Source organism: Narcine bancroftii, chromosome 13 (assembly GCF_036971445.1).
Source record: "Narcine bancroftii isolate sNarBan1 chromosome 13, sNarBan1.hap1, whole genome shotgun sequence".
NCBI classification, from domain to species: Eukaryota; Metazoa; Chordata; class Chondrichthyes; order Torpediniformes; family Narcinidae; genus Narcine; species Narcine bancroftii.
In genome coordinates this window covers 66,514,027-66,539,983 of record NC_091481.1, presented here as the reverse complement: position 1 = coordinate 66,539,983, position 25,957 = coordinate 66,514,027, and the positions used below count along the sequence as shown (strand labels likewise).

The 25,957-nt window shown below is 40.2% G+C and overlaps 1 protein-coding gene and 1 long non-coding RNA gene across 4 annotated transcripts in view; one reads left to right on the top strand and one right to left on the bottom strand.

Moving 5' to 3' along the window:
• Positions 1 to 23,709, top strand: part of LOC138747956 (protein phosphatase 1 regulatory subunit 12C-like) — a 69,950-nt gene extending 46,241 nt beyond the window's left edge. For both annotated transcript variants that reach the window (XM_069907615.1, XM_069907614.1), the window contains 7 exons: positions 1,143 to 1,276; positions 3,246 to 3,292; positions 12,870 to 12,981; positions 14,146 to 14,250; positions 16,510 to 16,560; positions 17,676 to 17,726; positions 17,961 to 23,709. In XM_069907615.1, the coding sequence (XP_069763716.1) occupies positions 1,143 to 1,276; positions 3,246 to 3,292; positions 12,870 to 12,981; positions 14,146 to 14,250; positions 16,510 to 16,560; positions 17,676 to 17,726; positions 17,961 to 18,047 (587 nt within the window). In that variant the 3' untranslated portion in view covers positions 18,048 to 23,709. The remainder of the gene's footprint in view (positions 1 to 1,142; positions 1,277 to 3,245; positions 3,293 to 12,869; positions 12,982 to 14,145; positions 14,251 to 16,509; positions 16,561 to 17,675; positions 17,727 to 17,960) is intronic.
• The window catches only part of LOC138747960 (uncharacterized), a 41,864-nt gene continuing 28,678 nt past the window's right edge, over positions 12,772 to 25,957 (bottom strand). The window contains exon 5 of one of the 2 annotated variants that reach the window (XR_011347753.1): positions 12,772 to 13,257. This is a non-coding gene — a long non-coding RNA (uncharacterized lncRNA). The remainder of the gene's footprint in view (positions 13,258 to 25,957) is intronic. The other variant, XR_011347751.1, reaches the window with a different exon arrangement.

Genomic DNA, 25,957 nt, shown 5'->3' with positions numbered 1-25,957 from the left:
CTTTAAGCTTTATATATTCATGCAAATGAAATTTGTTCAGTGTAAGTAAAGAAAAATGTTTTGTATTTTTAAACTGTTTATTCTTAATGCAGGTGTGTTAGTTAGGCATTGTAAGAGCAAGTCTCATGCAACCAGAAAGTACATTTTTCCGACATCTACCAATCCCCATGGGTGCTGGATACCAGGGTTTGACTGTAGTAATCAATCATCTTTGTTGCATCAAATTTTTAAAGCTGAATCTTTAAATTATGATGCTAATACCTGATATAAAAATTTTCCACATGGGAGGTGTTGCTGCATTTTGCACCTTGATGCTTTAATGGTGGAGTCTGGTACAATGGGGGCATTTAGGTAGGTACATGGATGTAAGAAAAATGGAGGGTTAAGGGCTGCAGTGTTAGGAAGGGATAGATTGCTGCTGGAGTAGATAGGTACAACATCATGGGTTGAAGGGCTTGCACTGCGCTGTAATAATATGTGTTCTTAACTATAGATATGTTAACAGATATCAGAGAGAGCCTTCATTCTGAAGGATATAAAATTGAGGGTCATAGACAAGATAGACTGCAGGAAACTTTCCCTTTGTCAGAGTTGGGTAAACTGAGGAGATAGGTGTAGGGTAAGAGGGAAGAGATTCATTAGAGATCTGGAGGGTTTTGGGGGGGTGGGGGGGGTGTCACTGATAGCATTTAAATGTCTAGATGAGCACTTGAATCACCCAGAATAGAAATGTGCTTGGTATGCATGGTAGCCCATTTGGAGCCAGTGGGTTGAATGGCCGTTTCTATATTTTATTTTTAATTTAGTCATACAGCATGGCAACAGGCCCTTCTGGCCCACGACCCCATGCCACCCAATTGCACCCAATTAACCTTCAATTCCCGGTATGTTTTTAAAGATTAGTGGAAACTGGATTCCCCCGAGGGAACCCCATGCAGACACGGGAAGAACGTACAAACAGACAGCGCGGTTTAACACTTTGATTTTAATATTTACCTTTTTGCTCCTTGTACACCATTGCATTTAAAAGAACAACAATATAAAAGGTTTATGAATCATCAGTTTTTCTGGTTTTGTTTTGAAGATGGGTTGGACCATGTATTTCCTGTGTGCAATAAAAATTATTTTCTTTTAAATTCCAGGCACAGAACTGGAAAGTATTAAAAGAGAAGAAGGGGATTCAGACTATAGCAATCGGAATCGGCTGTCTGTGCGAGATCGCCGGAAAGCCAGAAAAGAGCGCAGGTTCACTGGCAAACCAGATTCCACAGAAGAGGTGTGTAATGAGTGTAAACAGCTAATCTGAGAAAAGGCTAAATTTCTGTCTGGGCAGAACTAGCTTAGGGGCTAGGGTTTGCTTATGTACAACAATTAGAAGCTACTTTCAAAACCTTTGTCTCCTACTTATCTGTAATTCTTGGTCCTGAATGGTCTATGGTATTCAAATTGCATTCCTCTGTTTAGAGGGAGAAACCGTGGAAGTAGATTCACATGTGAGTTGTTTTTAAAAGTTTTTCTGGCCAAGGTTTTATAATCATTTGACCCAACAGGTCCATCCTTTGAAGTGGATCTTTCTCCAATCTTAAATCGTAACTCCACCATTCCATCCTTCAAAGATAAAAGTTCCCAGTTGGATTAACGCCCTTGCATGGAGAAAACCACAGAATGCCAATGGCATTGATCTCAAAAGTCAAAGTATGTTTTAAAATTCCATGTTGTGGATAATGCTGAGATGTGGATAGAGCTGAAGGCTGTTGTAGGTTACGAAAGAATATAGACAGGATGCAGAGTTGTGTGGAAAAATAGCAGATGGCATTCATTCCTGATAAGTGTGAGGTGGTGCATTTTGGAAGGTCAAACCAGAAGGCATAATACAGGGTTAATAATTAGATGTGGAGGGATAGAGGGGCCTCTGGGTTCAAATCCATACAGCTCTCAATGTTGCCACACAGATTGATAAGTTAATTAAGAAGGCCTATGAATGCTGGGCTTCATTAGTCAGGATATTGAGTTCACGAGTCGAGAGGTCATGTTGCAACTCAACAAATCTCCAGTGAGATGACTGTATTGTGTTCAGTTCTGGTCACGTCATTACAGGAAGAATGTGGAAGCTAGGGAGAGGGTACAGAGGAGAATAGTCGGTACAGTGTAATAGTCGACACCAACCCCCCCTTTTTTTAATTGTCGCCCAAAAAAATCATGTTTACAATATGACCCATGTAAAAAAAAAAAAAAAAAAAAAAAAAAATCCCCCCCCCCCCCCCCCCCCAATTTTTAACCCCAGCCATCCTCCCACTAGGGCTCTTGACCCCCAGCCACAGGCTCTCCTAAGCCCTGGCAGCCTGCCCAACAGAGCTCCTGATGCCCTGAACACGGATTCTTGCCCCAGCCGCCTGCCCACTGAGGCTCTTAACTCTCGAGTCATAGACTCTACCAGGTCCCGGCCGCTCACCCACCGAAGCTCCCCACGCTCCAACTGCGGACCCTTGCCCTGGCTGCCTGTCCAGCTGAGCTCTCTACGCCTGGACTGCGGACCCTCTCCCCGGCCACCCGCCCACCTGCTGAGCTCCCAATACCCTGACCGTGGACCCTTGGCCCAGCCTTCCACCCATCCAAACTCGTGATGCCCCGAACGCCAACTTGCCGTCCAAGTCCTGTTGCCTTGAATGATACAGGTATGTGCTGCGGTCAAAAGTACGACCTGTGTAAAAGTCGACCCCCCCCCCCATGTGACCCGAAAAATTGGTCCAATAACTATTATTACACCAGTATATACGGTATTATGCAAATTAAAGAAAGCACTGGATTAAATTTCAAAGTTTAACAGATGTCTGCTTCAGATTATTTTCTACCAGGATGTACTTAGTTACACCACAATTGTTTAAGTTGCCACTTCGTTCTATGTAGATTTCATGTAATGTTTAGTATGGGAACATTTGTATCTTTACTATAAGACTGCTCATTCCTTCAGCCTTCAGTTTCCCTACATTTTGGTTTTGATGTGATGTGTATTGATGTTTTTATCTTGATTGCTGGATTTCTAACTGCATCACCACTTCTCAAGGATGCGGGGATGGTTATTTTATATCTATTTGACACTTGTTAAAGTGGCCCTTGCCTGGCCTCCCCCATGTAAATGAACATGTTGAAACGTGTGAAGAAGGCTTTGCCAATGCTTGATAGCATTCACTCTGCAACAGAGCTGGATTTGTCTCTTTAATGTCTTTGGTGTTGCTTCGTTTCAGGAAGACGGCACAGAACAGATGAACAGTGTGGACGCTCCAACCCACAGGCAAGAGGATTTAATAAATCTTCATTGCATAGCATATTTAAATGATTCTCACACCTTAATAAAATGTAAGGTTCCATGTGAGCAGTACATTTGTGCTGGACATTCCAAAGTAGTTCACCTGACCCAAATAAGCTCTTCAATCTGATGCAAACTTGCTGTGTTCGTGCATTTACCCTCTGGTTCTCCAGCACCAGCCTGTTTCTTATTGTGTCCTTGCCCTTGAACTCTTGATATGCGCCGTTCGGTAGTTGGCCCACTCGCCCTCCCACACTCATTTTCCCAAGATGTTAAAAAGCACTCTGAGATGTTGCAGGGGTAGATGGTACTGCAATTTTTTTGAAGATCACAAGTAGGACAGACAGGGGAGATTCAATGGATGTTGTGTATTTGGACTTTCAAAAGCCTTCAATGAGATGCCACACACAAGGCTGCTGAACAAGATGAGAGCCCATGGAATTACTGAAGGGTACTAGCATGGGTAGAGCATTGGCTGGTTGGCAGTAAACAGAAAGTGGGAATAAAAGGATCCTATTCTGGTTGGCTACTGTTTACCAGTGATGTACCACAGGAGTCGCTGTTGGATCCACTTCTTATTATGTTGTACGTATATAAATTATTTGAATAGATGGCATTGTACTAAAATTGTACCAAAAGAGGTGGTAGAGCTGGTGGTGCTGAGGATATGGAAAGGCTGCAGAGAGACTTGGATAGATAGGAGAATGGGCAAAGGTGGCAGTTGAAATACAATGTTGGAAAGTGTGCAATCATGCACTTTGGCAGAAGAAACAGACAGAACTGCAATCTAGTCACATCAGAAATGAAGCCATAACTTCGGCCCATCGAGTCTGCTCCACCACTCTATCGTGAGCTGATCCATCCTCCCAGTCAACTCAACTCCCCAGCTTCCCCGTAACCCTTGATGCCCTGACCAATCAAGTACCTGCCAATCAGGAGTCACGTGATGGAGTAGTGGCCGGTCGGGGAACTCCAGCCCTCTCCGGAAAAGTTTAAAAAAAACACAGAAAACACAAAGGCAGAAGCACAAAAATTAAAATAAAGTGAAAGTAAAGGTGGGAAGAAAATGGCAGCGAAGAGAAAGAAAAGTCGAAAGCAACGGGAAGAAGAGAAGAAGAAAAGACATCGGAAGAAGAAGGTGAAAGCCTTACCTGTCCGAGGAGGCCCACTGTGGAGAGAGAAGCCCGCTCCCTCAGGTCAGTTGAAGTCCCGAGCTCGGGACTACAAAAATGGCTCGCGGAGCCAAGCAAAAGTGCGCAACCGCGCATGACAAAAAAAACACTGATGGGAGGGGGGGACCAGCTGAGGAGTCGATCTCCACAGCTGAGAATGACAGCTACAACACAACAACAAGAGGAGAACATAGAAAATAATGAGAACAAGAAAGAAGAGAGTAAAAAGAAATCAAGGAAACAACAGATGACCAACCCAGAGGAAGAAGAACACAGAAAAATGGAAGAAGAAGGGAAGGGCAAGACAATGGATATACTTTTTTTTAAAGAATATATGGAATCAGTAAAAGAATGGCAATCACAAGAATTTAGTGAAATAAAAAGAAGAATTAAAAGTACAGAAGAAAAAATGAATAGATTAGAGATGGTCATGTCAGATATAGGAAAAAGAGTGGACAAGGTGGAAGAACGAGAAACAGCTGTAGAAATGGAAGTAGAGGACTTAAAAAAGAATAGAGGACTTAAAAAAGAAATTAGAAGAATCTAATAAAAAAGTTAAAGAGACACAAGAGCTGTTAGCTCAGAAGATAGATACAATGGAAAATTATAATAGAAGAAATAATATAAAGATAGTGGGCCTTAAGGAAGATGAAGAAGGCAAGAATATGAGAGAATTTATAAAAGATTGGATCCCCATGGTCCTAGGAAGACCAGAATTACAGGAAGAAATGGAAATAGAAAGGGCACATAGAACATTAGCCCCGAAACCACAGCCACAACAAAAACCAAGATCCATTTTAGTAAAATTCCTTAGATATACAACAAGAGAAAATATATTGGAGAAAGCAATGAAGAAAAGAAGAGAAGACAAAAAGCCACTGGAATACAAAGGTCAAAAAATTTTTTTCTATCCAGACATAAGTTTTGAACTCCTGAAGAAGAGAAAGGAGTTTAATACAGCAAAAGCGATCCTATGGAAAAAAGGATATAAATTTATGCTAAAGTACCCAGCGGTATTTAAAATAGTTATTCTAGGGCAGCAAAACAGACTATTCTTGGATCCGGAGGAAGCACGAAAATTTGCAGAACAACTACAAAACAGACAGAGAGATGAAGACATGTAACGAGAGCAAAAATGACCACGAACTATGTGTGTGTGTGTGTGTGTGTGTGTGTGTGTGTGTGTGTGTGTGTGTGTGTGTGTGTGTGTGTATGTATATGTGTGTGTGTGTATGTATATGTGTGTGTGTGTATGTATATGTGTGTGTGTGTGTGTACGTGAGTGTATCTATTCAAAGGAAAATATATAAAATATAGATAAGAATTCATAAGGGAAAGAAAAGGGAAGAGAGGAAGTAAGGAGGGAATTAAGAGAGTGGCCTTTGTTATATATGAAAATTAAAATCTTTTCTGGGGGGGCTGGATGGGGAGGAGTTACGGTCACTGCGAAATCAGTTGACGCTTGTGAGTGAATTCGCAAATCCATATGGAGAGGGGAGATGTGGTTGCCCGACAAGGGATAAAGGGCAACTCAGGAAGGGGAGGGGATAGTGGGGTTAAAGAAATTTTAGATCGGAGAATAAGGGAAATGTTTGATGTTTTAGAAATGTTGTCTTATAAAGTGTTCAAAACAAGAAAGCAGAAATGGATAAGAAGGAAAGGTGATGATGAGGAAACAGAAAGGAAAGATAAACAAAGTATGAAATGGCTATGTTGAACTATATGACTTTAAATATTAACAGAATACATAACCAAATCAAAAGGAAGAAACTGCTAAATTTACTGAAAAAAGAAAAAATTGATATAGCATTTGTGCAAGAAACACACTTAACTGAAATGGAGCACAAGAAATTAAAGAGAGATTGGATAGGACATGTAACAGCAGCGTCATATAATTCAAAAGCTAGAGGAGTAGCTATATTAATCAGTAAAAATGTACCAATTAAAATAGAAGAGGAAATAATAGATCCAGCAGGGAGATATGTAATGATAAAATGTCAGATATATTCAAAGTTTTGGAATTTACTCAATGTATATTCACCTAACGAAGAAGATCAAAAATTTATGCAAGATATTTTTTTGAAGATAGCAGACACGCAAGGGAACATACTAATAGGAGGGGATTTCAACCTTAATTTGGATTAAAACATGGATAAAACTGGAAAAAAAAATTAACAGAAAGAACAAAGTAACCAAATTTATAATTAAATCGATGCAAGAAATGCAACTTTTGGATATATGGAGGAAACAACACCCAAAGGAAAAGGAATATTCATATTATTTGGGTAGACATAAAACATACTCAAGAATAGACCTATTCCTGTTATCAGCTCGCATGCAAGACAGAGTTAGAAAAACAGAATATAAAGCTAGAATCTTATCGGACCACTCACCCCTGATATTGACAATAGAGTTAGAGGACATCCCTCCAAGAATGTATAGATGGAGATTAAACTCCATGCTACTTAAAAGGCAGGATTTTAGAGAATTAATTGAAAGACAAATTAAAATGTACTTTGAAATAAATATGGAATCAGTGAAAGATAAGTTTATACTATGGGATGCAATGAAAGCGTTCATCAGAGGGCAAATAATAAGTTATGTAACCAAGATGAAGAAGGACTACAATCAGGAAACAGAGCAGTTGGAAAGGGAAACAGCAAATATAGAAAAAGAATTAGCAATGAAGGAAGACACAACTAAAAGAAGAGAATTGGCAGATAAAAAAATAAAATATGAAACACTACAAACATATAAGGTGGAGAAGAACATAATGAAGACAAAGCAGAGATATTATGAACTAGGAGAAAAAAACGCACAAAATTCTAGCATGGCAGCTTAAGACAGAACAAACTAAGAGAATGGTATTGGCATCAAGGAAAAAAGACAAACAAATCACATATAATCCAACGGAGATTAATGAAAACTTCAGAGAATTCTACGAACAATTATACCAAACTGAAAATGAAGACAAAATAGATGAATTTTTAACTAAAATTGAACTTCCGAAATTACAAATAGAGGAACAAAATAAATTAACAGAACCATTTGAAATAGTAGAAATACAAGAGATAATAAAAAAAATTACCGAATAATAAAACACCAGGAGAGGATGGATTCCCAATAGAATTCTATAAAACATTTAAAGATTTATTAATTCCTCCCCTCCTGGAAGTAATCAACCAGATTGATAAAACACAAAGCTTACCAGATTCATGCAAAACAGCAATAATTACAGTAATACCAAAGACAGGGAAAGATCCACTCGCACCAGCGTCATATAGACCAATATCTTTACTTAACACAGATTATAAGATAATAGCTAAACTATTAGCAAACAGATTAGCCGACTATGTACCAAAAATAGTAAATCTAGACCAAACTGGATTTATTAAAAAAAGACGAACAACAGACAATATTTGTAAATTTATTAACTTAATTCATGCAGTAGAAGGAAATAAACCTCCAACAGTAGCTGTTGCTTTAGATGCAGAGAAGGCCTTTGACAGAGTAGAATGGAATTATTTATTCAAAGTGCTACAAAAATTCATCTTACCAGAGAAATATATTAATTGGATTAAAGCATTATATAAGGGGCCATCGGCGAAAGTGACACTAAATGGATATATATCAAAACAATTTAAATTAAGCAGATCAACAAGGCAGGGATGCCCACTATAGCCCTTATTGTTCGCGTTAGCTATAGAACCACTAGCAGAATTGATAAGAACAGAAAATAAAATAAAAGGGATAAAAATAAAAGACAAGGAATATAAAATCAGTTTATTTGTAGATGACGTTATAGTATACTTAACAGAACCAGAAATATCAATAAAAGAATTACATAAGAAATTGAAGGAATATGGAGAAGTGTCGGGATACAAGATTAACGCAAATAAAAGTGAGGCAATGCCAATGAATAATGCGGATTTTTCAAAATTTAAGAAAGAATCACCATTCAGATGGCAAATGCAAGCAATACGATACCTAGGTATACAAATAAATAAAAACCTCTGCCATCTATATAAACTCAATTATTAAGAGCATTGGAAAGACTTACCACTAACACTAATAGGAAGGATAAACTGTATTAAAATGAACATTTTCCCAAGGATACAATACCTATTTCAGGCATTGCCAATACACTTGACGGAAAATTCTTCAAGGAGTTAAAGAAAATAATAAGGAAATTTTTATGGAAAGGGGGGGAAACCGAGGATAGCACTAGATAAATTAACAGAATGGTATAAACAAGGAGGCTTACAACTGCCAAACTTTAAAAATTATTATAGAGCCGCACAATTATGATACCTATCAGATTTTTATCAAACAAGGGAAAAGCCAGATTGGACTAGATTAGAACTAGATAAAATAGGGGAGAAGATACCTGAACATATATTATATAAATGGGATGAAAAATTGGTACAACGTAGGAATTCTCCAGTATTACATCATCTGCTCAATATTTGGAACAAGATTCATGTAGAAAGGAATTAAACAAATTACCAACTACCAAAACTAATACTGACGCAAAATCAGCTAATCCCTTTTACAATAGATAACCTTTCCTTTAGAGAATGGGAGAAAAAAGGGATCAAAAGAATAGAAAATTGCTTTTCAGGAAATAAATTATTATCCTTTGAACAAATGAAGGATAAATATAATATAACTCACGATACAGTGTTGGCATACTACCAACTGAAATCCTACTTGAAGGACAAATTGGGAAGCAGTCTGAGGTTACCAGAGAGAAGTAATTTTGAATATGTGATTACAGACACAATGATAATCAAAAAATTTATAACAAACATGTATATTAAACTACAAGAAAAGGAGAATGAGGAAACAAATGATAAAACTAAACAAAAATGGGAACAAGATCTAAACATAAAGATAAAGAAGGAAACATGGGAGAAGTTATGCTCAGGAACCATGAGAAATACAATAAATACGAGGTTACGTATGATACAATATAACTGGATACTCAGGCTATATATTACACCTCAAAAGTTAAATAAATGGGACCCAACAGTATCTGACAGATGTTTTTGCTGTAAAAAGGAAATGGGAACAACAATTCATGCAATCTGGACATGTGAGAAAGTGAAAAAATTTTGGGAAGATCTAAGCCATATATTAAATAAAATCACAAAAAGCAATATACCAAAAAACCCAGAGATCTTCCTCCTAAGTAACATAAAAAATGAAGAATTTGGACTTAATTTGGATGGTGCACAAAAAAGATTTGTTAGGATAGCCCTAGCTGTAGCAAAAAAGTGTATTATGTCAGCCTGGAAATTAGAAGATGAGAATACAACAATGGTATATAGAAATGAATAAATGTATTCCATTAGAAAAAATAACATATAATTTAAGAAATAATATTACAATATTTGAACAAATATGGGAGCCATACATGAAACATAATAGAGAAAACCTACCGGGGACATCTACCACGTAAAATGACAGAAGGAGAAGAGAATGAAAAGAACTGACTCAGTGGAATTTCTTGTTTATTTTTATTGAGTGACAACATTGTTTGACGAGTTTAATGTATCTTAGATTCTGAACTTTAAATGGAGGTAGGTAGGGAGGGTGGGAGGGGAAGGGGGGGGGGGGATAGAAAACGACACTGTATATATTTGAAAAGGAAAATGTATGTATCTTGATCAATGTGGTTTATAGTGTGAAAAATAAAAAATAAAAATTTTTAAGTACTTGCCAATCCCTGCCTTAAATGCATCCAATGACCTTGCTGCCACAGCCGCCTGCGGCAACAAGTTCCACAGACTCCAGATCCTTTGACTAGATGACAAGAAAATTCAAAATTTGGAGGCGCAAAGGGATTTGGGAGTCCTTAGTGCAGGATACCCTTAAGGTTAACCTCCAGGTTGGGTCAGTTGTGAAGAAGGCAAATGAGAATAGCATATATAGTAGAAGCAGAGGTGTAATGTTGAGACTCTATAGGGCACTGGTGAGCCTCACTTTGAAAACTGTGTACAATTTTTGGTGCTTTATTAGAGAATCAGGTTTAGAGAGGTTTCAAAGAAGATTTAGTAGAATGTTACCAGAAATGAAAGGGCAAAGAGGACAAAGAAGGTCGATGCAGGGTTCTGCAGCTTTGATGAGCTCACGAATCCACTTTAAGTGAAAGAGCACCATTGGGGATCAGCTTTGAATTGCAGACATGGTGACCGGACACCAGAAACAGAGTAAATGAAAGGAATTTTAACAGGAATGAAAGGGTTAGCATATGAGGAATGTTCGTCAACTCTTGGACTGTACTTGTTGGATGACAGGGGACCTCATAGAGGCATTTTAAATGCTGAAAGGCCCAGACAGGGTAGATAGATGTGGCAAGGATGTTCCCCATGATAGGGGAATCTAGGACTAGAGGGCACAACTTCTGAATAAAAGGACACAAATTTTAAACATTTCAATAGTCAAAGGATCTTGAGTCTGTGGAACTTGTAGCCGCAGGCGGCTGTGGCAGCAAGGTCGTTGGATGCATTTAAGGCAGAGATTGGCAGGTACTTGATTAGTCAGGGTATCAAGGGTTACGGGGAAGCTGGGGAGTTGAGTTGATTGGGAGAATGGATCAGCTCATGATAGAGTGGCGGAGCAGACTTGATGGGTCGAAGTTATGGCTTCATTTCTGATGTGACTAGATTGCAGTTCTGTCAGATTTCATTGCAATGGTGGGAATTTAGTTTAACCCAGCTTTATAATTTGCTTACACACTCCAGTGTTGTACTTGAATTAATTAGCAAGACTTAAATTATAATGCTGGAGGTTTGTATGAAATGGTGAAGTACTATAGCTGAATTATTTGTACTCACGAGTTAATCCGACTAGTTCATCAGAATTTAGATCAAAAAATTTGCTTTAATCTTTCATAAGCCACTAGTATGGATCCAGATGTGGGCATTTCTAGTTCTGTCCTTTACCACTAATGTTGCAGCATCGAAGAGGGTGCAGGAGAGAATTGCTGAGTAGTTACGTTTTAGGGGCCAATTACTGAGAATTGCATGTGACAGCAACGTGACACATGTACTGAACTGCAGCAATCAAAGTTGTTTTGCCCACAGACCATAGAAGTCTCATGCATACTACAACAAGTGGATACAATGCAAAAGTAGTCATCTTACTAGTGTAAGGATCTACAAAGTTCAGATTTATAACATACAATCCTGAGATGCATTTTCCCTGTGGACAAAGCAGAATCACCACTTGTTAATAGTGCAAAGCTGTGCTTGAGAAGATGCAAATACATGTAAAGAAATGTAAATAAACTGCAATACAGAGAGGGGGGAAAAAAAATCAAGGAAGTGAAAATGTAAGAGTCTTTAAATGAGTCCCTGATTGAGTTTGTCGTTGAGGAGTCTGATGGTGGAGGAGGAGGCAACTGTTCCTGTACCTGGTGGGTGCGAGTCTTGTGGCCCCGATACCTCTTTCCTGGTGGCAGCAGCGAGATCAGAGCGTGTGCTGGGTGGGGTGGATCTTTGATGATAATCCTACGGAGCTTGAACTGAGGCCAATCTGCACAAATGTTTTTTGTTAAATTGAAGTAATTGGCTGAGAGATCTTTAAAAAGGAAGAGAATTGGATAAACAAGGAGAGGAGAATATTTGAGGGTAACTATGAAGGGATAGAGGTGTGATTCCGAACAAGCAGCGAATTGACCTCCTGATCATTCCATAGTCTCCACTCTTTTCTATTACAGTTTCTGTTGAACAAGTTTTTTTTAATCAATGTCTCTGCAGTTTCACCTGACAAGTCCACAGCAGTTGGTGCAAGACTCTAAAATTAACCAGATTTTATCTGACAGGCATTGTGCATTGTAGTTCTAACATAGTTTGTCTAAATTATGATGAAGAAATCTTCAAAATGCTTTAAATACTTGGACAACTGGAACTCCCCAAACTCTGATTTCTATTGGTTATGTGTATTGAGAGATAGGGTGTACTTGAATGAGCAGTAGGTTTGAGGGGCCGAATAGCCTGGTTTTTCCTATGATTATGCAGGTAATGAGCTGACAAGGACTCGTAGGGTATATGCATTGAGCAGCAGGGACATGCACACTAGGATGGTCGTCGCTGAGTGACTGGTGACTGTTCAATGCTAACTTCAGCAGCTGTTCTGTAGAGTTAACATTACACATTAACTGACTGACATGCCCAGAATTGCATTGAAAACTGTTTTACATTTAAATCAACTTTCTAAACTTTCAATCATTGCTAAAGTTCTAGCCCAGAACAAAAATGCTACGATGCCAGTTTTGTATCTATTTGTATTTGACTGAAGGACTTGGTCTTGATTACCTGTAATCCCTCATTTGCAATGATGCTGGCAGTAAAAACTAAAATGATCTTCTTTCGGATTATTGGCAGGTGTAGCTCGAGTCCAAATGATCAGATGAGTGATTGGATTCAAAACAGCATTGGAATTCACCCCCACAACAGCACAGGGGTAATGGCGGGCAATAATGGTGATTTCAGGAAGGTAATGATCTGGGTTAAATCAAGTCATTCAATCATTATCCCATTGACAAACCTGATTTGGGTTTCTCACAAATCACACTGTTAATCCATCACAAACTGAAGAGTGGAACATGAACTAGTGAAGACCTCATTTTTTAAAATGAAAGTTGGGGGGAAAGAAATAAAGCTGTGTCCAGAGTTGCTGCTCCTTGCCAGCCAGTATGATGTTCACGTAGAAAACTGATCAGACAACCAGGTTGAGGTTCCTCGATGGCCTGTGTCATGCGGACTTTTAGAACTGCAAATTGAACAAATTGAAAAATAACTTACTCTTCAGGCTCCCACCGTTGGTAAATTTTGATTCATCCGATGCCCCCAACCGCGAACCCTCGGCCATCCGCCCATCCAAGCACCCAATGACCCCGGCTGCCTATCTACCGGTGCTCCCAACACCCCGATCGCAGACTTAACACCTGGCCATCCGAGCCTCCAGCGCCTTAAACAACGCAGGTCCTTACTACTTTTAACTGGGTTAAAGTCAATCTCCCAAATTTGACGAAAAATTAGTCCCCAAAACTCTACTATTACAAGAGTATATTCTGTATTTATTTTTTTTAAATCTTGTACTTACAGAACTATAATTCATAGTAATTTTACACCCATAATGCTGCAAAACAACAAATTTTGTGACAATAAACCTGATTCTGATAGTGGCTACAGTTAGGAGCTCAGTCAGTGCTAGAGTGAAGTAAACATCATTTCATTCAGGGCAGATTTCTGAAGTTCACCAGTTTTGTAACTTTTTTCTCAAGCCACAATTCCTCTTCATTTCAAGAATTCAGTAGTTCTCCTATAATCTGCGATCTCGTTGTTCAGAAGTCCTGGCAGTTTAGCATTTGATTCCCACACTCCCTCTGAGTGTACTAGAGCCAGTGTGTAATCTTAAAGAAAAAGATTGCGTAATATTCAGTAGTCCAGAAAACTTGCTAAGTGCAACACAGCCAAAATCAGTAAGAGTTATTAAAGGTTGGTAGATTTTATCAAGAGCTTTGAGATATTCCATTAAGGCACTGTTCAGATAACGTTCTGTATCATTGCAAGGCCTTTTCATGATTACTTTGCCAGCTAAACAGCCGTAACTAAGCTGCACCCCACGTGAAATGTTCTATTCCATTGCTCCCTTCAGATGTACGAGATGGTCTTGTCAGAAAATGCGAGACTTAAGGAACAGTTACAAGATGCACAGTGTTACCTTTCTCAAGCGAATCACGAGTTGGAGAGGGTAATGAAGGTAAGAAGCAAAGTTTGCTGATGTTAGGTTGAAATAGGCCATTTGGTTTATTGCTGCATTTCTTGCAGTTAATTTGCCACTTTTGACAACGAACAAGCCTTAAAAAAAAGATAGCTTTCCACAAAGGCCAACAAAGTAGAGCATATCGCTCAGGTGACCACTGCCTCAGGTTTTCATAGATTGGGGGAGGATGGCACACAGCCCATTGTGTCTGCTTTCGAGCAAAACAATCCACTATGTTCCACCCCTTGTCCCTTCTCCAAAGTCTCTTGAAAACATTCTGGCTGGTTACATCACTGTCTGGTGTGGAGGTACTAATGTTCAGGGCAGGAACAAACTCGTCCTGCGACATCACTGGCACCAGTCTTCACTTCATCGAGGAGAAGAGGCGGTATCTTAAGATAACAGCCTCTATACTCAAAGACCCCCCCCCCCACCACCACTCTGCTACCATCAGGAAGAAGATACAGGAGCCTGAAGACGAGCACTCAGTGGCACAAGGACAGCTTCTTCCCCTCTGCCGTCAGATTTCTTAATGAACAATGAACCACAAACACTGCCTCACTTTCTTTTTCTTGCGCTTTTTTATTCTGAAATGTAGTTTATCAAAATGTTTTAACACTGATGCTGTCACAAAAACAACAAATTTTGTGGCATTTTCAATAGATTCTGATTCTAATTCTCCATATCCTCACAAATCTTTCCTGCAGATGGCCACAATGGAAGCTACTTCTACAGGCCATGCCACAACACATGGATTCTCAATTCTCTCCCCTTTTTTAATTAATAATACCTGTGCCTCTAGTTTGCAACCCCTCCACCAATATGAACGTCTTCCCACCATCTACTCTGTCAAACGCTTTGACATTTTATATATTTTAATTGGGTGTCCCTTCAGTCTCTAAAGAAACCATTTACAGCCTCTTTAATCAATCCTTGGAGCTCATCCTAGGAACCATTGGTGTAAATTATTTCACATCCTTCCTATAATAGACAACCAGGACTCCAACCCAGGCCAGGCCACTGTTTTCCTAAGGGTTGAGCAGGATCCTTTTTATGCTACATAAATTTATTGTTGATGTCCCATTAACCGCTTTCTCAACCCGCCTTGCTATTTTCACTGATTTTACAGCCACTCCTCCCATATTCTTTTACTCTTGCAGATTTAAAAATGATCTTTACATCAGCTATTCTCTACATGGCCCCTTTATGACTCTGGTCAAATTTTATGGGGCTCCTTCCCTGTGAAGCAGTCCAGTTTTGTTGGTTTCTCTTGCACTTCTCGCCTACCGACTTCATTAACAAAAAAAAACCAAAAAATAATTCGTGATTTCAGTCCATGGCTCCCTTGAAATGTGCCATGGCCCATGACCAAGTCTGTCTGGGTTAGTAGCAGAAGGACTGGCGCACCTCAGGGCCATGTGCTCAGCCCACTCCTGTTCATGCTACTGAGCCATGACTGCAAAGCCAGATCCAGCTCCAACGGTGTCATCGAGTTTGCAGATGGGACGACAATGGTGAGTCGCACAACAGAGAAGGAAAATTTTGTGTTATGGTGCAAGAATAACAATCTGAATCTATGGAATTTGCTGCCCACAGAAGCAGTGGAGACTACCTCAGTAATGTATTTAAGACCAGGTTGGATAGATTTTTACATAGTTGGGGAATTAAGGAATATAGTGAAAAGGCCAGTAGGTCTTTGATCAGATCAGCCATGATCTTATTGAATGGCGGGGCAGGCTCAATGAGCCACATGGCCGATTCCTGCTTCTATTTCTTATATTCTAACAGAGTGTTTCTCTGATACCCCCAACTTCCCTCAACTAACTCTTGTTGATGCTTAAAGAACCTTGTGCAAAGAGGTTTTGGCGCGTTCCATTCTAATAGTGACACAGTATGTTGTACATCAAAGCATTTGGATGAAAAGAGGCAACGAGAATCAGTTTTACAGCACGAGCAGGCCTTTGACCAAACTCGTCCATACAGTCCCATTTTCCTGTATTTGGTCCATATCCTTCCAAGACCTTTCCATTTGTGTATCTGTCCAAGTGTCTTCTGAATGTTGAAATTATGTCCATTCTATAGGTTCCTTTGGCAGCTCATTCTAGATATCAACCACTCTACATGTGGTCCTCTGCAGCCTCTTGAATCTCTCCCCTCGCTCCTTTTTCCTCTAGTTCTAGAGTCATTTTGATGTTATGTACAGCAATTTGGCTTGTTATTTCAAATTGGTGTGAACACTGTCCATTTTTTTTATAGAGACAAGGGCAGCATGGAGAGCAGCCTGCACAGCTGGAACTGGAGAGATTTGTAAGTTCACATATTCCACTTCTCTGTAAACTTTGGTGAGGCAATCTATCTAATCTCATCACAAAATTACAACAAAACTGGCCTTGAAAACGTAGGGAAACAGTTTATAAGCCTACAAATCTAGAAACGATAATGATAAAAGCATACAGTAAAACCCCCGTTATCTGGAACTCAAGCAACTGGCAGCCTCAAACAACCAGCAAAAAAAAAGTGGAAAATAAATAGGTTAAAAATACATGTTTAATATTGGTACGCCCTGGTGGTTAATTCGCAAATCATGCAATCTCAAGCAATCAGCAGATTCACTTATCCAGTACTTATCCAACCCCCATAGGTGCCGGATACTGGGGGTTTTACTGTACATGTTTTTAATCTGTCTAAAGATGGAATATATACTCATTCTTTAATCAGCACAGTTGGATGGTAACAGTCAAACATTATGAAGGAACAGAGGTTAATTTTTCCCCGTTATTGCAAAGCTTCCGTGAATATTTTTGCCTTTGTAGGTTGCAATTATTGAGCTGCGTAATGCTAGGTTGGTCCATAGTCAGCATGGACAAGGGAGTTGAAGGATCTGTTTCCATGCTATATTGGATTTAGTTGTGTTTCCAGTGGATTTTAAGTAAAATTGAGTGAGGTATAAAACGTTGCAGAAGGAAATTTGAAGATGCAACGTGAAGGAGCTGTCATTCACAGAGTGGCTCAAATGGTCCAGTTTCATTTGATTTGATTTTCAATGGGAAGAGAGTGGATCACAACCATCAGGTTTGGTTTGCATTATTTGTTATTGTCACTGATTCCTTTTCTATCTTAAGAATTAAGATTGTCTTAAAAAAGCAGCCTTTATCCTCAAGGACCCCCGGCACCCAGGCCATGCCCTCTTCACTCTGCTACCATCAGGAAAAAGGTTCAGGAGCCTGAAGACGAGCACTCAGTGGCACAAGGACAGCTTCTTCCCCTCTGCCATCATATTCCTGAATGAACAATGAACCCTAGGCACTGCCTTACTTTTTCTTGTAGCATTTCTATTTTATCAGGTGGTTTGTACTGTGATGCTGCGTCAAAACAATGAATTTTGATTCTGATTTCCTCTCGTGTTTGTCTTCATAAAACAGGAGCGAATGGCGTCTGAGAGAAAGACAGCTGAACTGGAGGAGAGGCTAAAGGTAATTGGAGATGAAGACTGCATTCTCACAGCCTAGATATTCTGAGTGTCTGAAGAATGAGGGTTATATTCTAGCCTTGTCAGAGACTTTAATGAATGTTTAAGTAATTGAAGAGGCCAGAAGCCGTCATCGGATCTGCTGATCCAGGCTGGTCTAATCTTTGGTCAATTCTGAGCCAGTGTCCACTGACTAAAACTAAATTCTCTAAATGCTTGTCTTTCCCTGTACCCACAGATTTTAACAGATTTAAAAGCAGACAATCAGAGACTTAAGGATGAGAACTCAGCGCTGATCCGTGTCATCAGCAGACTGTCAAAATAGTGAAGATGGCATCGTCCAGCACTTGCTGTCTCGCTCCAAGGGGAAGATCTTCAATGCCAAGTATTTTTTTCCACAGAAAATGCACATAACGGTTGTTTGGGGTTGGGGGGTGGGGGGGGGTAGAGAGAAAGGGAATGGTGAACAGCCAAGGAGAAAAGTTGAACCAAGCCAAAAGCCAGATGGCTCAGGCGGACGAAGTGACGAACTACTGTTACACAGAATGAAAGTGCCACACCACCTCTCCTCCACCCCTGTTACTTAACTATCATGCCATTATCGGGCCTACATATATTTATGTTCTGGCAAAGGTCAATTGTACTTCCTTTACTGTTTCGTGTGGACTGTGTACTGGTCACCTGAATATCGATGTTTCTTTCCCCTTTCACTAACAGTACTGTGGCCTTTGGAAGATTACCACTGCCCCCTTCCTGCACCTCAAACATTCTCACCATCTTAAACTATCGTTCCTCCTTCCGTGAACATTCCTACGTTGCATTTCTAACAATCGCTGTACAGAATGTAAAAGATTTCGATTGCCTGTGTGCAAAACCTTTTCAAAGATGTTAATGCAGTATTAAAACTGAGATGTGAATGTTAATTTCAATTTGAACTGAGGATATATTTTTACATTTTAATGTCAAACTTCAATGATATGATCCTTGTTCAGGAGAATGTCTTTCCATGTGACATCAGGGGGAGGAAATGTTGATTGATTTTGTTCCAATCCGTTTGCTCTCCATCTTTTTTTTTGAAGGATCATTCAGTTCCTTACTTTTTAAATTCAAAATCGTTGTATTAGTGCATCACTCTCCTTCTGAATTGATGAACTTAAAACAATTTGTACTTCTGTGGAAACAGTGCGCACACTTCATTGTGGCAGGGCTGCAGCTCTGCTGCTTGCAGGTCTGGTAAGACATCAGCCTCTGCAGCAGAGATAATGCTATGCCCAGGAACGTTTTATTTCTGATGTGAACGTGCTGATCGAGTGGGAATCCAGACCAGCATGCCTCGGTTTTGAGGATTGTAAGTGCTTGCAAGTAAAAGCAATTAGCTCAATGTTTTGATTTTTTTTTTTAATCTTTCTCTATTTCTCTATGGGCACACCATAACCATGCAGGAATCATTTCAGCAAGCCTCAGGTGCCAAACCAATTGGCAGGATGCTGACTGTTCCATTGTCACAACGTTAGAGATATTTTTACTGTTGATTGTAACATATAAGAGCTACAAGACCTCATTGCAAAGTGGTGTACGGCGGTTTGAGAATCCGAATGAAACTTTGGTGATGATGTTTTGCTGGGTAGGCGTTGTAACGAACAAACAGTTGGCGACAAAGATCTCAGACCCCCTAGTCACAACCCGCTCGCAGAAGGAAGGCTCCAGCCCTTCTGTTCCGGGCCCCAAACAAACCGGGAAGGCGAGTAAAGAAGCAAACAATTAAAAATGAATCATGGGCACAGGTCTCCAAACCCAGAGAAATGACACTGCTGGAACTGAGCACAAAATCAGAAAATAATGGGATGGTCTGTGGTGAGGCTCCAACCTCCGGCCTTGATCCCACAGTCCAACCCAAAAGTGATTACCACCTTTGTCATTTTTTAAAATCTTCTGATTTTTAGATTCAATTTCTGTCTGCATCATGAATCCAGGACCATCGACTGGGTGAGATTACAGTCAAATTCCTGTTATCTGAATTCAAGCAACCGGCAAAACAATAAATAGGTAAAAAGTACAATTTTTTTAATTTAAAAGGAATTTGGACATGTACATGGATGGGAGGGGTATGGAGGGCTATGGACTGGGTGCGGGTCAGTGAGACTAGGGCCTGTTTTGGTGCTGATGGAAAGTTTAAAATTGGACACCTGAGAAGTTAGTTTTCCAATCACACAATCTCAAGCAACCAGAAAATTCACTTAACTGCCATCTACCAATCCCCAGAGGTGTTGGATACTCGGTGGGGGGGGGGTTTCCATTTTATATGAAAATACTTCTGTTTTATTTGGCTCAATGAATTCAAGGACGACTTCACTACAAATTTCATCTCCATTGTTTTAATTTTGGCTGCGACTTCCTCGATGTTCCTGCCTGATCTTTGAATTCATTACTGCAGATGAAACAACTTATTTTCCCTCCATTAGCTTGTTGCATGGTCTGTACCATGGAATTGGTGCCAGTTTCTGGAAGTAGTGTTCTGTTTCGTACTAGTGGTTCACTTTAGTTTTTCACACTTCTGAAACTCTATCCCACGTGGGACGCTTATACTCAGAAAAGGTGCCCAAGTGTTCAGCCCAGGTTTACCAGTGTGGCAAAAATGGGATGAGAGCAAGCACAAAATGGATGGTCCGTTCTACCGATGACAGACAGATCTGATACCATCCCATGCCACACCTTGCAAGAGGTCCAAAGGATCATTGTACTATCGAGCACAGTGGTTCTCAACATTTTTTTTCCACTTGCTTACCACCTTAAATAATCCATTACTAGCTACAGAGCTCCTGTGCCATAGGTGCTCTGTGGTTAGTAAGGGATTACTTAAGGTGGTATGTGAGAGGTGGGGGGTGGGGTGGTTGTTGAGAACCACTGGCTAGCATAATAAGTTAAAGCACAGAAATGCTGAAGGAACTAGTTAGGTCTTGCAGCATCCCCAGGAGGTAATGATGTATTATTGATGTTAAGGGTGTTGAAGAAGGGCTCATTCCCTCCAGCATTTCTATGTTTTTACTGCAGTCACAGTGTCTGCAGACTTTCTTGTTTCACGGCATAATGAGTTAACCTGGTTCAGATGTTTTGGCTTGGTCACTGTATACCACAAGTCCGTTGCGAAGGCTACAATGTAATGGCTTTTTCAAATCAAATTTTGCCAATGTTATGGATTCTTCTTACTTGAACCATTGTTTACAAATGTGAATGTAATATTTTCTTATGAAGCTTCATCAGTATAAATGGGGTGGGGGCTGCAAACAGCGAGGGGCATCAAGGTCATATTTTTTTCTAATTGGGTTTCATGCACAGTTGGTGTAGCAGTTAGTGCAACACTGTTACAGCGATCAGCATGGGGGTTCGAATCCCGCGCTGTCTGTAAGGAGTTTTCATTCTCCCTGTGTCTGCATGGGTTTTCCCCAGGGGCTCCAGTTTCCTCCCCCCACCGTTCAAAACATTGACTGTAAATCAATTTGGTGGCAAGCGCTTGAGGGCCAAAAGGGTTTGTTACTGTGCCGTAGATCTAAAATTTAAAGAAATTAAATGTTCAATCAAGGATCATGGCAAAGTTATCAGTGAGCGCACCTTCCTTTGAAGTCTGTATTCACTTTTCATGCGCCTTTTCCCCTTATTTTGAGCACTTGAGGTTTTCTCTATTCATGGAGCTGGGTGTTGATGACAGAAAGTGAACATTTCAGCATCAGATGCTAAAACTCTGATCCTGCCCTCTCCACATTTCATTTCCACCTTCCTTGCTAACTTCAATGGGCTATGAGACTGGCAAGTAATGAATGGTTCTGGTTGGAGCCACATTGTTGGTAGCAGGAGAGTAATTGTATCCTGAATGTTGTGTTAAATGCCAGTGGCCTTATTGCGCCATCTAGTGGAGAAGCACTGTTCATGGACAGATTTATTTAGTCTTGCATGTACCGTGATCTCTTTTTAAATTTCTTCCATCCTGCTGGCACTGTTGCCTTCTGCTTCCAACTGATTGAGTTGTCTGAACTTTTAACAACCAAGATGATTTAGTCACCAGCTTCTGATCAGTATCCGATCAGCATTTTGCATTCGGGGTCCAACCAAGTACACAATTTTCATTCCATGCTAACTTCCCTTACTCTGCGGCCCTCTGTGAACTTTTTCACTCAACAATTCATTTCATGTTTTTAAATACAGCACCCCCTTGAAACTGGAATTTTCAGAGCAACGTTGTGGTTGATGTATGAGTTGCCCTGTTTGTTGCCAGGTTTTTGGGTGAGAATAGTTTGTAATGTCCCATTCTGGAGCTCTGCACAGGGTGCAGTGTGGGGGCACACCGTGAGGAATCAGGGGCTGGACCCAGCATGTGAAAAACCTGGTGCAAGCTCTCTCCATCTTACTGTTTCGCACAGCAAACTTCTCAAGCTAGCTTTTAAAATTTCTGGAGCAGCTTTTGATATCCCTGGTGTTCCACTAAATGATCCCATTTGCTTGCCTTTTCTTCATTTCCCCTGCATTCTCAAACTTTTTTTACATTGAAGGTTAAAACAGGCAAAGGTTGAGCATTTGCCTTCAGTGCTAATGTCTGAGCATGCTATGTTGGACAGAGAATCAGAATCTCCTCTCCTCTGTTCTATTACACAGGTAATGATCCCCAAATATAGCAAGAACCTTCACAAAATTTCCAAAAGTTCTTGTAATCACACCATGATTAATGTTTGTACGGTATGCACTATTAAAATATAACTGCTCAAAATGAACTGGAGATACTAACCAGGTGAGATTACACAGTGTGACATTTCCAGTGGCTTAGGTGTGTCATCAGAGATTAATTGCCATAAACTGCACCTACTATAAGTACCTGTATGAATAGTATAGTATTTTCTGTTGGCAGAGTTGCTGGTCTCCGAATATGACTAGTGAAACCTTGCCTGGCCTGGGGCAATGCCAAAATTATTGATGCAAGACAGTTTTGAAAAGCCTGAGAATTTGAAATTCTTTGCTGTAATATGTAACTTCTCAGTGACACAAATTGTTGATGTGCTGTCTTAGCAATTACTCCTGAATTATGGCAGTAAAGTTCTGGAACTCTAAACTCCCAAAGGGATTTATATTATCTTTGCACCTCAGGTGCATTAAAATAAAGTTCCACTTTGAGCATGAAGAATCACCTGCAGTACTCTTCGAACGTTATTGGGCATGCTCTCCTGCAAATGTGTTCTTGTTAAGTCCAGTCACAGAATCGCAGCACTTAAGTCCGCCCCGAAACTCCTTATCCCAGGTGATCAGCTCAGTTTTCCACTGCACCTCTCAAACGCATTCAGTGATGCTGCTTTAGTGGAGAATGTTGGGAGGTGATTGAGAGGACGTCATCCTGATTTCAGTTCCATTGCCAATTGAGCCATTGACAAAGACTTGTATCGATGGAGTGGAGAGGGCTGGCATTGAGCATCCCAGAAAAGGATTGCACTCGACCCCAGCATCTGCAACTTTTTTGCTTTAACCCAAAAGGATGGTTTCATCACATTTGAAGGAGTGCCTTGGCTAATATTGAAGTAGTCGTGTTAAATATTTTTGTATCAATCTAAAATGTGAAGTATGTTTGGCATGAATGCCACTTGGTATTAATTATGTTGATCGCCAGGTTTGTCAGTTTAAAAAAATCTTTCATTTCTCACCACTCCAACCAGGATATGAAACTGTTTTTTTTCCCCCAAGACTCTCAAAACAGCCACACGAAGCTGTGGTGTTTGAATACTGTGCCATGAATGGTGATCCAAATATATGTATATCGAATCTTTTTTAAATCAAAATATGCATTCTTGCAAATGTGCAATACACAGGACTCGTACACAAAGTACGTTATTTGTTACAGCAGGCTAAGCTGTATTGTAAGCACAAAAATGCTGTTGATGCCTTGTATAACTTAATGTGTAATTAAAAGGCAGCATTCAAATGTTTATTAAACTATAATTGCATTTTAACTTTGGGTATGTGATCCTTTTTCTGTGTACACACAATTTACCTCTTTAATTCTGGGTGACGAGGATAATATCTGGGCGACTAGTAGAAACATTCAAGCCCCCTTTACTACCTTCTGAACACCAAGGAATACATCCAGACTTTCTCCTAGGAAATCCTTTCACCCAGGAACGTCTGGTGTTTGACTCCAATTCTACCACGTCGTTCCTTTCAGGTAACGAGATCAAGGTTGTGAGCAGTGCTCTAGGTGTTATAAAAACCAATTTTAAAAAAAAAAACTGAAAAAGAGAGTATTGTGATTCTACAACAGGGTAGAGAACAATGGACTCAAAATCAAGGAAATTTAACGTTGAGAAGCAGGAGTTCACACCTCTCACTAAGAAAGTCAAAATATGAATTGTTGTCAGAATCAAGAGTTTACTCCAGATGAGCAGTTTCCAAAAAAAATCTTTTATTTTCATGATTCATTCACTGGAAGTTGGCGCACAAGTCCAAAAGGGAGTTAAGGCGGCAAACTTCATTTTGATTGTTTCTATGAATGGGTTGGAATGCAAAAATAAGGTTCTTACTGAATCATATAAAGTGACAAACCACTTTAAGGATTTGCCCTTTTATATCCATTCCCATAAAAACCTCATCCACTGCCTGGGTGCAACCCTGACCTTTGAGGAATAGCAAATTACATCCTGTCTGAGCGGCCCACAACCCAGCAACAAGGGCACCATCTCCCACCACGATCCAGTTCCAGTGTTTCAATCTGCTAATTGCCTGCTCCTGTTAAAGTATTTGATTTTACACAGCCCACCGCCAGTGGTCTCCTCCCTGTCTCTGCCCCAGCTCTGGATCAGCAAGATTACAGCCACGTATATATCAGGCCACTCTTCATCGACTACAGCTCAGCTTTCAACACTCATATCCTCGGTGCTGGTCAACAAGGGCATCTGCACCCCTCTCTCCAACTGGATCCTTGATTTTCCCATTGGAAAACTATGGTTAGTACGAAATGGTTACCACAGTGCTGTTACAATGCCAGCCATCGGGACCAGGGTTCAAATCCTGCAATGTCTAAGGAGTTTGTACCTTCTTACTGTATCTGCGTAGGTTTCCTCCTAGTGCTCTGGTTTCTGTCCACTGTCAAAACATACCAGAGGTTGTAGGTTAATTGGGTGGCATGGGCTCATGGGCCGAAACAGCCTGTCACCATTGCTGTATGTCTAATTAAAAAATTTAAATGTAAAAATTTTTTAAAATGGGCCAAATTAACAACCCTCTGGAGTTTTTTCTTGTCCCGAGTGTTGGCACCTCTGTACCAGACGGTGATGCATCTAGAAAGAATGGTCTCCATGGTACACCTGTAGAAAGTTAAGAGTTTTTGGTGACATACCAAATCTTCTCACGAAGAGGAGTCGCTGGCGAGCCTTCTTTGTGATTGCATTGACGTGGCGGCTCCAGGACAGATCCCCAGAGATGTGGACACCCAGGAATTTGAAGTTCTTGACCCTCTCCACTGCTGACCCCTCAGTGAGGACAGGGTCATGTTCTGATTTCCTCCACAATCATTTTTGGTTTTGCTAATGTTGGGTGCGTTGTTGTGACACCACTCAACCTACTAATCTACCTCCTGTATGGTTTTTTGTACCGTCTGTGATTCTGCTGACAACCATGGTGCCATTTGGCAAATTTGTAGATGACATTGGAATTGTGCCTGGCCACATAGTCGTGGGTATAGAGTGAGTTGAGCATTGGGCTAAGCACTCATCCTTGAGGTACCTCTTGGTCCTCTTCCCACCTTAGTCTTGATTGAAGGTCCCAGCCCCAAACATTGACTGACCATTTCTCTCCATAGATACTGCCTCCCTTCTGCTTCAAATTTTTTGCCTCAGATTCCTAGTCTTTGACATAGAAATGAGGAATCTGGCTAATTTCTCCCATGTTACAGCAATGACGACACATCGAACCTCATTGTCTATTGAGCACTTTGGACTGATTTAAATGAGGTAATTTTCTTAAAAAGAACATAAGAATCAGGAGCAGGAGTCAGCCATCCGACCCGTCAAGCCTGATCCGCCATTCAAATAAGATCATGGCTGATCTGATCATTGACTGAACTCCACCTACTTGCCTTTTTCCCATATCCCTTAATTCCTTTTTTATGTAAAAATCTATCTAACTGAACCTTAAATATGTTTAATATCTCAAATGCTTCCCTGGGCAGAGAATTACTCAAATTCACGACTCTCTGGGGGAAAA